At 46.1% G+C, this 14336-nt stretch overlaps 1 protein-coding gene across 6 annotated transcripts in view; it reads left to right on the top strand.

The window, feature by feature from the left end:
• Positions 1–14336, top strand: part of LOC146210003 (transmembrane protein 43-like) — a 124839-nt gene that overhangs the window by 26020 nt on the left and 84483 nt on the right. For 4 of the 6 annotated variants that reach the window (XM_084606108.1, XM_084606135.1, XM_084606142.1 and 1 more), the window contains one exon: positions 3579–3698. In XM_084606108.1, coding sequence (XP_084462234.1) covers positions 3579–3698 — 120 coding nt within the window. Of the gene's footprint in view, positions 1–2986; positions 3044–3578; positions 3699–14336 lie in introns of those variants that run through there. The other 2 variants (XM_084606118.1, XM_084606127.1) reach the window with 1 other exon arrangement.

Here is a 14336-nt window from a genome sequence, read left to right as displayed (position 1 = left end):
TCATTTGACATTGAAGATATGTATTATTCAATTCCACAAGGTGGTTTATTGAAGGAACTTAAGACGATTACTGGTGTGTCTGTGGACACTTTCCTGGAGTTGATAGGAACTTACCTTAAGTCAACCGTTGCTGGCTATGAAGGATTATTATATATCCAAAAGAGCAGAGTTTGTATTGGTTCAAGGGTTGCGCCTCACCTGAGTGATGGTGTACTTTGCGGCCTGTGATAGAAGGATTAAGGAAGAATTAACAAACAAGCATTTCATTAAGGTCGTGCGTTACGCCGATGACTTTTTGGTGCTTGTGGAGGAATTGAAAAGAAGGATTCAGAGACATAGCACTGGGAGTTTTTCAAAGATGTTGTCCTGATCTCCGGTTTACTTGGAAACTTGCAGAAGATGGTGCTCTATGGTTCCTTGATTTGAGCCTCGAATTTTTGGCTGGACATCTATGTTGGAGCTATCAGCACCGAGTTCAGTTCAGTTTAGTCGTTCAGTCGTGTCCGACTCTTCATGACCCTATGGACCATATCACGCCACGCTTTCCGGTCCCTCATTATCTTCCTAACATAACTTCATCTGCAGCACCTCGAGGATGCCATCTAACCATCGCGTTAGCTGCCTACCCCTTCTCCGGTGACCCTCAACCTTTCCCAACATCAAATCTTTCTCTAGCGACTCCTCTCTTCTCATCAGATGACCAAAATAGCTGAGCTTTAACTTTAGAATTTGACCCTCCAATAAGCAGTCAGGGTTTATGGTCGACAACATTGACTGATTTGATCTTCTGGCTGTCCAAGGAACTCTCAAAATTCTCTGCCAGCACCACAATTCAAACGCGTCAATTCTTCGGCGGTCAGCCTTCTTCACAGTCCAACTTTCGCATCCATACATCACAACTGGAAAGACCATAGCGCGAGTTATACGGATCTTGGTTGGCAGTGTAATGTCACTGCTCTTTACTAGGCGGTCAAGGCTAGCCCCGAGCTAAGAAGCAAATCCTGCCATATATACATCATATCATTCAAAGACAGCGAAAAGAGGCGAAGGCAGCTTTGCTTTCTGCTCTTACGAAATCATGCCATCACTCTATGAGGCAGAGTTTCTTAAACCAAAGTGAGAGGCTTCCAGGAGCAGGATTTCCTGTTGAATTGATACGCAGCATAGCTGAAAGCTTGTTGGCGCAGAATTAGTGACAAAGGATAGGGAATGGACATCTGATGCAGAGGAAGATGAGATCTTTGGTGCCCTATATCCATGTCTTTACCTACAACATTATGCAAACACAGGCGGGCGCCGTCCATCCCAGGACCAGGGTTTGCGTGTTTCTTTGTCCCCCCCCCCCTTTTTTTTTGTGCTTTACTTTTACTACTTGTGCACATTGGGGCAGGGAAAAAGGAACGTGAAATCTTTGATGCCCTTCAAATTCACAAGACGGCCAACGTGTGTATTAGACCCCTTCCCTGGGCTTGGCACTGAAAGAAATTGATGGCCTGCACAGTAGCATGACCACGAAACCTGTTGCAAATGATGAGGAACCTGCATGTGCTCAGTGAAAGCTTTATATGCTCATTCATGTGTCAATAAGACCTAGTTGCAGTGCAGTCTAGTGGGTGTTCGTTTGTGTCTGTTTTTATATAATGCTAGAAAATGATTCCAAGAAGCCATTACCAATTATCCCAAATTGATGGTAGTGTGAGGCACCAGGCTGCAATACCATGGTGTTGATACCATGCATTCCGTGATTATCGTTCTAGAGTGCTTGCTGCCTGGGCCGTTCTGATCTTTCAGGCCATGCACAAATTGAAGCAAGCATGAGTTAGCTACACTGTAGTTTGGGCGAAGGTGATGGGGTCACAGAACGCCGCTCTGTTTGTGAAAATCATCCTGTGCTAGTCCTATGGCAATGCCATGGCTGAAAGGGTCGCACGAGTAAACATAGGGTGCCTCGGACAGCCTGAGTAGCAGGGGATAGAGTAGCCAAGGTTATTTAGAGCGATGTTCCAGCTGGTATGCAATTTCTACAGTAGCTTCGGAGTTGCAAGAAAGGAAGTCTGGAATCTAGAAGCCTGGCAGCATTCAAAATATGAACTATTTGGAAGTAGCATTTTCACTCTGCTGGGGATCCATCTCAAAATATATAAACAATTACTCGAAAAATCAATGATTTCCCTACGAGTCACAGTTAAACATGGCATTTGTTTTTAGTGCTGCTCACTCTGTTGCCACAAACTCAGATTCTGAGAAGGTATTATTAAGAGCTGGACTTCCTGCTTGGAAAAGTAAGCCCTCTTGACAGGAAGAGCGAATCTGTTTCCAGTACATTGTTCTTTCACTGTGGATGGTTCGTGTATAATGGTCAATATCACTGTTTTCAACCTTTAGGGAATCTTGCTAGAAATATATTTTATCTTTAAGGTCCTGGTATGGCAGAAAGGAATGGTTAAAAGAAGAAAAGCTCTGCTGCAAGACAATACACTACAGGAAAAAGATGAGATGTTGAGGACATTGAAAAGAGTAGCTTTGCTAGATGTGTGAGTGATAGTGCAAAAGGGGTGTGTACTACCGAGTGAGAATAAAAACGATTTAAAAGAATAATAGAATAGCATTCGTATTAAAACCAAATATTTAAGTGTAAAAAAAATATGGCTTGCGAGAAATGTAGAAGTTTTATGTAGTAAAAAAAAATGCTTTGAATTTGTAATAAACCTTTTTTGCAGCTGTAGTGGCTCTGGGGTTATGGGTAAAAGTTGCGTCCCACAGGGGGTTGGCGCCCATTTCTCATTTGGCCAAGGCCTCTAAAGTGTCCCACAACGGCAACGAAAAACATGCTCATTCTTGGTTTGTTACAATAAAATAGAAGAAAAACTCTTAGCAATTGGTGCATCACTCCTTTTCCTAAAAGCTGCTAGCAGTAGAATAAAACTACACATTGCAGTAGTCCGCTTGCCGCTACTCACGGATGCTACTTTCCTTGGCTTTGCAGCTGCTTTCTTCACCCAAGGAACTGCGCTGTCAAGGCTGACCATCCTCTGCTATCAGGGTACAGTTTTTACTCAGGACTAACTGAAACTTAACCAAGTACTGTTTTATGGGATTCATCTCCTTGTGGCCATTTTCCTTCGTAATAGGTTAGAAATTAGCTACATGGGCCAAATGAGTCATGGTTGCCTGCATTAGCACAGGACTGATGCATGCTTACTTCTTGAAAGTATATATGCGTAAAATGGCCTTCCTTTGAGCACATTGGTCTAACGTGCACAGCAGTGACCATTGCAAGCATGTTCCTGTCCAAGCAGTGATGTAAACTTTTTCTATGTTTCTTGCAGGGATTTTGCATATTTGTCTTGTCATAGATTAGCCAACTGTGGGACGTCCCAGCGATCCGTCCAGGGAAAATCGCCCTTCCTTCTTACCTTTTCCCCCGAAACTGCTGTATTCATTCTTCACTGACAGTGGCTCACAGCTGTAGTCAAATTGCAAGTAGCCTGAAATGTGAAGCTTGGATTGATTGGCTCTTTGTGTGGCTGCTTGAGGGTGAATGAGAGTGAAGGCAGTGTATTCCTTCAATTGTGCAGGAGATGGAATCTGCGGAGATACTGGAAGACATTGAGCCATCGCATTACAGCGTGCTCTTTACATACGCTATCGGCGTCTCGCTTGTGACTGCAGCCGTCTGCCTCCTGCTGTGGAATGAGGTACGTATGGCTGGCTCATGGTAACTCAGTCTACACAAGCAGGTCAAGTTTCAACGTTAATTTTGTCGATCATGGGGGGGGTTTCCAATTTATTTAGCAACTGTGTAACATACTCATTTTGTCCGTTTTGAATGTAGTACAGTGTTTTTGTTTTATCGCTGTATAAATAGCTCTGAACAAGGACGGCATGAATGCTGCGGACTGTGTTGTTTGTCCTCTTTCATGCGGGGTATAGTATATGCAAGTGAAAGAGAAGCATGGAATGGCATCAGAAAATTGCAGGACATTTGAATGTTTGCGTTGTTATGGCAACGAATCAATCTTTTGCAGGCATGTTCTATTTTTCTTGTTCTTGGTCTTGTAAAGTCAGGTCACAAGAAATGGATCCGAGCTTGCCCAGTACTGCAGGGATAATTTGAAGTGATCTTGTTTTGAAAGATTGCTTACAGCAGCGACTGCAGAAGCCTTTTTTTGTATGCGCTACTTATTGTGTCCTTGCCATAGCCATGGCAGCCACACTCAAGTGGCAACCCTCATCATAACTTTCTTACCCTCTCTTTCCCTCAGAAGGGAAGGTGTTCCACTTTCATGGTCAACAAAGCACACACTTATAGCATCCTCGGTCACCCTGCATTGGGTGCGTCCCGAAACCAGTGTCGTCATCAAGGACACGATGCACCCTTGCAGGGACTAGAGTTACTAGTATCTAGGCTTTCCCAGAGTTGTGTGAGGGTGCCGCATGAGCAACAAAGGTATGTAATGAAGCCATATGTCGTCTTTGCAGGAGCCAAGTGCTAATTGAAATAAGTCACCTTCTCTACAGGTTTCACACAGGCCGTCCCCACAAGGGCAATACAGCCAGAGTTCCCATCTGGTTGGCTTTACGGTGGTACAAGGTTGCTTGGCGGTGAAAGAAAAGAAACTCTGGCAAAGCCTATATATTAACTCTGCATGCAGCTACACCTTTCGTTTGGAGCATGCGCTTCATTGTCAGCAATCACGAGTCAGGGGGCAATTGTTAGTTGAGTTCACTGAATGCAATAACTTACGAATCATGAATACCTTCTTCAGCAAGTGAAAGAACTGAAAATGGACATGGAAAAGTCCTAACGGGGAGACTAAGAATGAAATTGACTTTATACTGTGTTTTAAACCAGGTATTGTGCAGGATGTTGAGGTACCGTATTTTCAGGTTTATAAAATACACCCCTCATAATTAGAGGCTTTCAACAAAAAATTTTTAACGTTAGGACTTATGCTTGCTCGACCATAGCATGCTATGTGCCTGAAAGAAAATTGGTTACATGCACGTACGAAGGATGAAAACAGATGTAACACATTCGCGAAAAGCTCTCACTCGCTGAGAGCAGGCACTATTTATTATTACTCAAAGCCTTCAAAGGCTTTATTGTGGTATGCGGTTGCCACTTTCTTACGACAGTGCTCAGGCGTCCTCTTAGTGCTCGTAATCACTGTGCTGATTGTCACTGCACGTGTGTGTTCTGATGCACGCAGTAAAACACATGCTGGAAGGAGAAACCACACATGCAATAGCCACCAAAGAATTTTGTATATCGTAACTGGAAAACAGAGTCGTCTCGATCTAGCTTGTCTTGGCAGCGCGGAAAGGGCAAAGAACATGGAAGTTGCCACCTTTTCGCATTCTATCAGTGAGACGGCTGTCAATTCTAGAACACAATAAAGTCTGTAAATATTGTAATCACATGCATTGCTACCATTACCATTTCACGATAAAGTTCGCCTATGAACATTGTGCAAAACTGAAAAAAAAATTCACATAAGACGCACCATTGTATGCGATGCACTACCAAAAATTTTGTGAATAAAACATGTCTTATACACCAGAAAATATGGTAATCGGAACAGTGCAATGGAGTGACCAGAGCAAAGCGAGGTCTCAAATTAATCTGGATCTGGACTTGAAGAAGGAACGGAACATTTTGGTGAGGATGAAGTCCATCAACAAATTAGCGGTAAGGGAAAAAGTAGATGAATTCAGGCTCTCGATGAAGAATAGATATTCAGAGCTAACCGTGGAAAAAGAAATAGGATGCATAAAAAGGACGATCACTTTAGATGAAAACACAGGACAGGCGCAGAATTCAACTAAATTTTATTGAAAACATATTTGCATACATCGTCCTCACACAGGCGCAATGATGGATCAGAAGCAGTGACAAAGGCAACAGATAAAGATCTTTAAACAGTGGCGTCAAGAAAATTCCCTTAGGTACCTTTTCTTGCAGTCATCGTCGCTAGGAGCGGCGAACAAAGATGTCTTAGGAGTGCCCGGGTAGTAACCGCTCCGAAAGGCTGGCGCAAAGCAATGAGTGCCCATCTTCCTCTTCGTCATCATGCCACTCAGTGCGGACTACATAACACTACAATCAGACCGACAGCACACAAGAGACGATGCATTAATGTGAAAGCATTACTTCACTATGATCACAGATTTCTGTCCACAGACCGCGTCCGCAGGCCGCGTATGCTGGCCGAGTGCACAAGCAGGCCGCGTCCGCAGGGGAATTTCCCTTAGGTATAGATTGATAGAAGTATCACTAATGCAATCCGCCCCCATTTTCCTGATATGGTCAGCCACCAAGTTCTCTTGCCCTCACTTACACAAGTTGATAATTTGTGCTTTGCTAACTAAGGGCCTGCAAGAATGGCCAGAAAAGTGCTTAGGTAGATTAGCACCCCCGTTATTAGCAAGTGATCTTTTGTGCTCCCCAAGCCCTACATTACTACAGTGATCAGTTTTCCCTATGTAGACTTTGTCACAACAGAAGGGTATTTTGTAAACACTGCCGACTCGGTAGTCAACATATGGCTTGGTGTGATTCACCCCACAGCTGTTTCTGGTCCTATTGGCACTCTTTGTTGAAATTTTTGCACATAGGCCCTTCAGTTTTCGGGGTGCCGAAAACACCAGTGGCACACTGTGTTTGTTTGCCACTTTGTTTAAATTGTGAGAGATTTTGTGGACATACGGAGGAACCTCAGGCCTCACTACTTGATCAGTTTCTGCGATAAGGTTCTCATCAGGAAAACAGGCAGCTTTCAGCGTGCTTTTCAAAGGAAGCCTGCATGACATGATTTGTTCAGTGCACTGACAAGCACCTGCTTTGCAGTGTCCCTTTTAACTAATTCCTGTCCTGTCCTGTGCTCTGCTCTAAAGTCCCTTTTGTGCATCCTATTTCTTTATCCAGTATGAACCAACTTGCCCAACAGCAAGTTCTAACTTGAAGCCCGGCGTGGCGAAAAAGCACAAGGATTGTAGATAGGCGAAGGAGATGGCTGTCAAATGTAGAGGAGATAACAATTACGTCGTCAAGATAACAGAAACAAGTGGTCCATTTGAAGCCTCTAAGCAAAGAGTCCATCATGCGTTCGAAGGTTGCTGGGGCATTGCAAAGGCCAAAAGGCATTACTTTAAATTAGTAGTGGCCATCAGGGGTGATGAACGCTGTTTTTTCACGGTCTCTCTCGTCGACCAAGATCTGCCAGTAGCCGCAACGAAGGTCGATGGAAGAAAAGTAGCTGGCTCCATGCAAACTATCAAGCACATCGTCGATACGTGAAAGAGGACAGACATCCTTTTTTGGTTATCTTATTCAAATGGCGGTAGTCAACGCAGAATCTCCAACTGTTATCTTCTTGACCAACATGACAGGCGATGCCCAGGAGCTACTGGAAGGCTCGATTACGTCGTTCGCTAACATCTTCTCGACCTCCGTTTGAATGACGCGTCGCTCGGCAAGCGAAACATGATAGGGCCACCCACGACCTACTGTATAATGGGCGACCTGCGCATCCCGCCACTCTCTACGGGAGCGCGCGGCCGAAGAAATACCACGTGACCGCTGAGTAGGGACCGAAACAGCCGGTAGATGCCGCCAAAGCTCACCCCCAGAGCAGCGTTTCACGCGCTCCGGCTGTGCCTGCAAGCGAGCGGCGCAGAGTTCCGCAGGAGGATTTGTGGAACCATTATTTCTCATGAGCGATAGCTGCGGCAAGATAAAGGCGTGGGCCAGTGATATGAGAGTGGCAATATTCGGAGTAAGAGCCCCGGAAACATCTTCGACGCAGCCGTCGTCGTCCTTTCGACGTTTCTTCAGTTGGTGTGCGTATAGTAGCCCGGTTGGAGCAGACTGTCAGTCTCCCTCCCGTGCACGTTCGTTCCTCCGTATTTGATATCTGCGCAGGCAGGCTGTGCAATTAAATATTTGCCGAATATGCGTGCTCGGCGTTTCCCCCTTCCGTTTCTCGTCATGCGCATAATAAGCTTGTGAACACAAATTGTAGTGAAAATTAACGGCGGCGCAACACACTAGACAAGAAAACGAAAGAAAAAAATGCCCACAATTATGTTACTTCCTAATGCGAAATTTGAGCGCAGCTCATCAGCTGTTTCATCTTTTCGATAAATTGAGGCAAAACGAAGAGGCGTCCGTGTGCTGTGCGATGTCAGGGCACGTTAAAGATCCCCAGGGGGTCGAAATTACTCCGTAGCCCTCCACTACGGCTCCCCTTTCTGTCTTTCCACTTTCACTCCCACCTTCCTCCCTTCTCTTACGGCGCGGTTCAGGTGTCCACAGAGCAGATGTGACAAATACCGCGCCTTTCCTTTCCCGTGAACCAATAGAGAAAAAAAAGAGGCAAGGATTTCGAGCAAGGCACATAAGCACAATTACATACTTATTTTTTTTTTAATTTTTCACACGTATTCCTTCAAGAAACACTCCACTAACAGTTCTTGGCTGTCATGAAAGAAGCTTTGTGGTCCGAGAAATGAAGAGAGCAATTGAGTTATCGGGAGGTTGCGGGAGGCAGCGCGTGGGTCCATAGGAACGTTGCGCAACGAACAGATAGCAGCGACTCGCTGACGCCGCTAGCGAGTGAAGCGAGCCTGGAAGCGAGTGAGAACGGGATGCACGCACCGTGATCCGCCGCTGTACGGTTGCTTTCTGCGGATGAAGGATGCGAGCGTTATTGTATCCCCCTCCGGACCGGTCTTCTCGGTGCGCCCGCATACTTGCGGAGCGGGTCGGCGTTTCCGCAACCGGAGAGCACCCTCGCCTCCACTCAGGAAGAGGGGGGGGGGTCCTCCTCTTTCTGCATGGCGGCGACGGTGTTCTACGCAGCACATTGTGTTGACTAGCTAGCGACGTCAGTCAGTCGCTGCTAGCGTTGCCTCCGGCCACCCCCTTTTTTTTTTCCTCGTGTGCTCCGGCAGCTGCGCGCGCTCCTGCCCCCATCATTCGCCGCTGAGTGTACCCCCCCCCCCCCCGCTTTTTCCTGTGAGGCTCCGGTGGCCAAAGCGCCGGCTCGAACGGGGGGGCTGAAAGGGGGGCAGAACTGGTTACGAGGCCGACGCCGCCGCGAAACCCAGGAACGGCCGCCAAAGAGCTGCGCTCTAAAAAACGAGAAAACAATCGTAGCAAAAACAGAGTCAAAAAGGTGAAGCAAAAGCAGTCAAAAGCCTAAAAAACCCCAAACCGACAACAAAAGACGAACGTAGAAAATGGACGATCGATCGTAGCAAGTCAAACAAAAAAAGCAAAAGCAGTCAGAAACCTAAACCAACAAGAACACTCGTAGCTCAAGCAGAGTCAAACAAATGAAGCAAAGCAGTCAGAAAACCTAAAAAAAGAAAACAATCGTAGCAAAAGCAATATAGTCAAAAAGGGAAGCAAAAGCAGTCAGAAACCTAAACACAACAACAAAAACGATCGTAGCAAAACCAGAGTCAAACAAAAGAAGCAAAATCAATCAAACCTAAACAATAACAAGACGCTCGTAGCAAAGGCAGAGTCAAACGAACGAAGAAATGAATTAACAGCACACCTAACCACATAACGTCACATTATATACTGACCGACTTTTAAGCCCTGAATTTTTTAGCGACCTAGCTTCTGTTGTTTGGTTAGGTGTCGTTTGACTCTGCCTTTGCTACGAGCGTCTTTTGCTATTGTTGTTTTAGGTTTGACCGATTTTGCGTCTTTTGTTTGATTCTGCTTTTGCTAAGATCATGTTTTGTTGTTGGTTTAGATTTCTTATTGCTTTTGCTTCTTTTGTTTGACTTTGCTTTTGCTACGTTCATCTTTTGTTGTTGGTTTAGGTTTTTGTAGGTTTCTGACTGCTTTTGCTTCGCCTTTTTTACTCTGCTTTTGCTACATGTTTTCTCGGGTATTTTTTTTTTTTTTTTTTCGTTTTTTAGGGTCTGGACTGGTTTGTTTCTCATGTCTTGCTTTGCTGTTGCTACGAATGGTCCACACTGATTTTTCTAAGAGTCGGCCTGCCTTCCGTTTCGATTTTTTTTTTCCGTTTCGATTAGTTTATCTGCTTGGGTTAGAAATATCTTGTCTGGTATCCTGATATTGCCGCCTGGCTTCCTCGTGTTGGGTTCTCAACGGTTATTTGGCGATAAGTGTCATGCTTGAGCTGCACGTATAAATATGCCACTTTTCCATTCGCAAAATTGTTGGTTCTCCTGCTTAAAATGCAGGCTACACACCATGCTCCTGTCGCTTGGAATCCAGGGCTGTTTCCCTGACACTGAAAAGCAAGTAGGGCCATAACAGAAATGTACTTTGTGGACATCACTGAAGGCAACGGAAACTCTACTTTTACAGCATCAGCTGATGATCGCAACCCTTTCCTTCTATAATGATCTCGCTATCACAACGGACGCCATCGCCCGGAATGCTCAAATAAGGCGATCTTATAAGCATGTTTAAAAACTGGTGCAGCTTCATAGCTTAAGTTTGGCTTGCCGCGAGATGTTCTTGAGGCACTGATTTCGTACCTCTGTAAGGTCCCTGTCAATGTTCGCCCGCTCGACTTGCAGTGCGGCACGCAACAGTAGACCATAGTGCGCGTAATGATGCCGCAAACGCGTAGGCATCCGCCGCCACCCACAGGCACAGGGCACGTCAAAACTGCCCCCGGTTAAGTTATTTAGTGCCTACTTAAAATAAACTCGCCGGCACCGAGTTTTGCGGCCGCTCCAGCCCGTATATCGACGGCCCACACGTGTTCAATCTTCGCGCTCCGTAGTTGGTCGACGCGTCTCGTCGTGGGGGTGAGTTACAGCGCCACTCTCAACAGTGACGTTTTAGAGAACTAAAAAAAACAGCACAAGCAAAAGCAAACCTCCGGCGCTGGGGAGGCGGCGCACGCGCAGGTCGCCCATTATACAGTAGGTCGTGGGGCCACCTGTGTATAGGGCTGGCGTCACTGGTGTCAATGCGGTGGTTGACAACTGTAGTTTGGCCCAAAGGGCAGGTACTAAGGTCAAAAAGGTCACTGTAAGTGAGCAAAAGCTTGTGTAACTCAGCGGCGAATTCAGGTTGGAGATAGCTGCAATCATGCTGGTAAGAGAATCAGGGTGTGATGTGGAGGACGAGGGAGTGGTTGCAGGGGCGGCAGTTGGATTATCTGTAGTGAGAGTTGAAATTGCACAATCGGTCATTGGGGACAATGCGGCTAGTGAAATTCCCTTGGGCAGAACTTGAGTAGACAAGCTGAAGTTAAGGACAGGGAGAGTGGTGCGATTCTGGGATATGTGCACAATTAGATGAGGAAGGGTGACGTGCCACTGCAGCAGGATATCAGTAATGGGGCATGCGAGATAGTCGCCGTCTGGGACAGGTGCGAATGGCAACATAGGGATGTAAACGGCAGTTTCAGGAGGCAGGCGGCAGAACTGTGCTGATCGAAGGCGGGTTGAGCAGGAGGGGTCTTCAGAGCAAAGTGGAAGGTCCAAGCGAAGTAGACCGGTAGAGCAGTCAATGAGGGTAGAATGAGCTGTTAGAAAGCCAATGCCAAGGATAACATAGGAGGGGGGGTGGGGGGACATTCGTGTAGGACAGTGAACAACACTGGGGCATTACGGCCAGCAATGGTGGCTCGCACTGTACACATGCCAACCACTGCAGCAGGGATACCATTTGCAACGCGAACTGTGGACGTGATGGCTGGCGTAAGAACTTTCTTGAGGCGACGGCGAAATGAGGAGCTGAGAACGAAGAGTTGGGCTCCTGAGTCAATGAGAGCAGAAACGGGAACTCCATCTACAAGGACGTCGATACGGTTATTTTGTAAGGCAGGGGTCAGCAGAGGTTTTTCGGTCTGGGTCATAAATGCAGTATCACTTCCGGGAGCTACATTGGCTAGTGTTCCGGTAACTGGCCAGAATAGGAAGGTGACGAACTGCGGCGAAGATCAGGAGAACGCGAACGTTGTGCTTGCTAGGAGGTTAACGGTTGGCAGTACGGGAAATGTGGCCAACGCGAGAACAAGTAAAACAAACAGGTGCTGCGGCCGTAGAGGTAGCATTGTTTGTAGTCATTGCGGTTGTACCAGTGTGGCGGCCGCTACGCAGATCCAGCTTGTCACAGGGGATCGAACGGATTCACCTCCACCAAGAGATGTTACGGGGAAGATATTTAGTCCGATAGCTGTCCACACAACTAACGTCAAAGGCAGCACCGATCTCACCACCCTCAGCACCGTCTTCGAGCCTGTCTCACTTTATCATCCTGTGCACGAGCAGTGAATACCGCTAAGTAACAATATCAATGGAAAACTTATGTTGAGTATAATTACACTAACATTATTGTAGGTACTTTTATGAGATTTTATGCTGACCTGCAATGCCTTTTAGACCGCACTCCATCATCAGACTTCCTTTTTTCTCATAGGAGACTGGAATGCTAAGGTGGGGAGCGAAGAAATATCCGGAATTACAGGCAAGTTCGGTGATGTGATTCACTGGAGAAGGTAATGGCAACTCACTCCAGTATTTCCTGCCAAGAAAACCCAATGGCCAGTCACAATACCATTAATGATATGGCGCCGGAAGATGAGCCTCCCAGGTTGGAAGGCGTCCCACATGTTACTGGGGATGAACAAAGGGCGATTCCTAGTAGCTCCAGGACGAATGAAGCGGCTGGGCTAAAGCCAAAAGGACGCTCAGTTGTGGATGTGTCTGGAAGCGACCGGAAAGTCCGATGTTGCAAGGAGATATATCACATAGCAACATGGAATGTAAGATCTATAACGCAAGGTAAACTGGATGTCGTCAAGCGAGAAATGGACAGATTGAACATTGATATCTTGGGTATCAGCGAGCTCAAGTGGACCGGAATGGGAGAATTTAACTCCGGCGACCATTATGTCTTTTATTGTGGGCACGAATCCAAGAGAAGGAATGGGGTCGCTCTCATAGTAAACAGAAGAATGGGCAAAGCAGTGCTAGGGTACAACCCCAAAAACAACCGAATGATTTCACTTCGGATCCAAGGTCACCCTTTCAACATAACAGTTATCCAAGTCTATGCACCAACCACTACTGCTGAAGAAGCTGACGTTGAGAGATTTTATGCGGACCTACAATGCCTTTTAGACCGCACCCCATCATCAGACGTCGTTTTTCTCATAGGAGACTGGAATGCTAAGGTCGGGAGTGAAGAAATATCAGGAATTGTAGGCAAGTTCGGTCTTGGCGAGCCAAATGAAGCTGGGCAGAGGCTAGTAGAGTTTTGTCAAGAAAACGACCTGACCATAGCGAATACTCATTTTCAGCAGCACAAGAGGCTCCTGTACACATGGACTTCCCCGGACGGTCTGTACAGGAATCAGATTGATTATATTTTTTGCCGGCAGAGATGGAGAAGCGCTATACAAGCAGTAAAAACAAGGCCTGGCGCCGATTGTGGCACCGATCATCAGCTTCTTATTGCCAAATTTAAGCTTCAATTGAGGAAAACGCAGAAAACTAGAAGGCCTTTCTGGTATGATCTGGATCAAATTCCATCAGAATATGCTGTGGAAGTGAGGAATCGATTTCAAGAATTATATTCAGAAGACAGAAAATCTGAAGAGATGTGGACTGATGTTCGTGATATAATACAAGAAGTTGCTACTAAGGTAGCTCCAAAGCAAAACAAACCGGTTATCTGAAGAGGCTTTGCAAAAAGCTGAGGAAACGAGGATGGCAAAAGTTATGGGGGAAAGAGAAAGATACAAGGTTCTCAATGTGGATTTTCAGATAATAGCAAGGAGAGATAAGAATGCCTTCCTGAACATACGGTGCCAAGCAGTTGAGGACAACAACCAATTGAGGAACACAAGAGCTCTGTATAAGACAATCAAAGATATCAAAGGAAGCTTCTGTGCTAAACTAGGTGTGATAAAGGATAAATGATCCAGGGACCTCACTGAAGCCTTGGAGATAAAGAAGAGGTGGCAGGAATACACAGAACTGTACAAGAAGGACCCGGATGTGCAAACCCAACATAAGACGGTGGTGATTACTGATCTCGAGCCGGGCATCCTGAAGGGTGAAGTGGAACAAAGCTAGTGGAATTGATGGCATTCCGGCTGAGTTGCTTCAAAACCTCAACCATGACGCTGTTAACGTTCTGTATACATTACGTCAGCAAATTTCGACAACCCTGCAGTGGCCACAGGATTGGAGGAGGTCAGTTTACATCCCCATTCCAAAGAAAGGCAGTGCCAAAGATTGTTCCATCTACCGCATGATCGAGCTTATTTCGCATGCTAGCAAGGTGATGTTGAAAATTCTCCCAAGGTAGGCTGCAGCAGTATGTG

The sequence above is a fragment of the Amblyomma maculatum genome, chromosome 1 (assembly GCF_055883805.1).
Source record: "Amblyomma maculatum isolate TAMU_Amacu chromosome 1, ASM5588380v1, whole genome shotgun sequence".
Lineage (NCBI taxonomy): Eukaryota > Metazoa > Arthropoda > Arachnida > Ixodida > Ixodidae > Amblyomma > Amblyomma maculatum.
The sequence above is the reverse complement of the archived record's forward strand: the minus strand, read 5'-3'. Positions and strand labels throughout refer to the sequence as shown.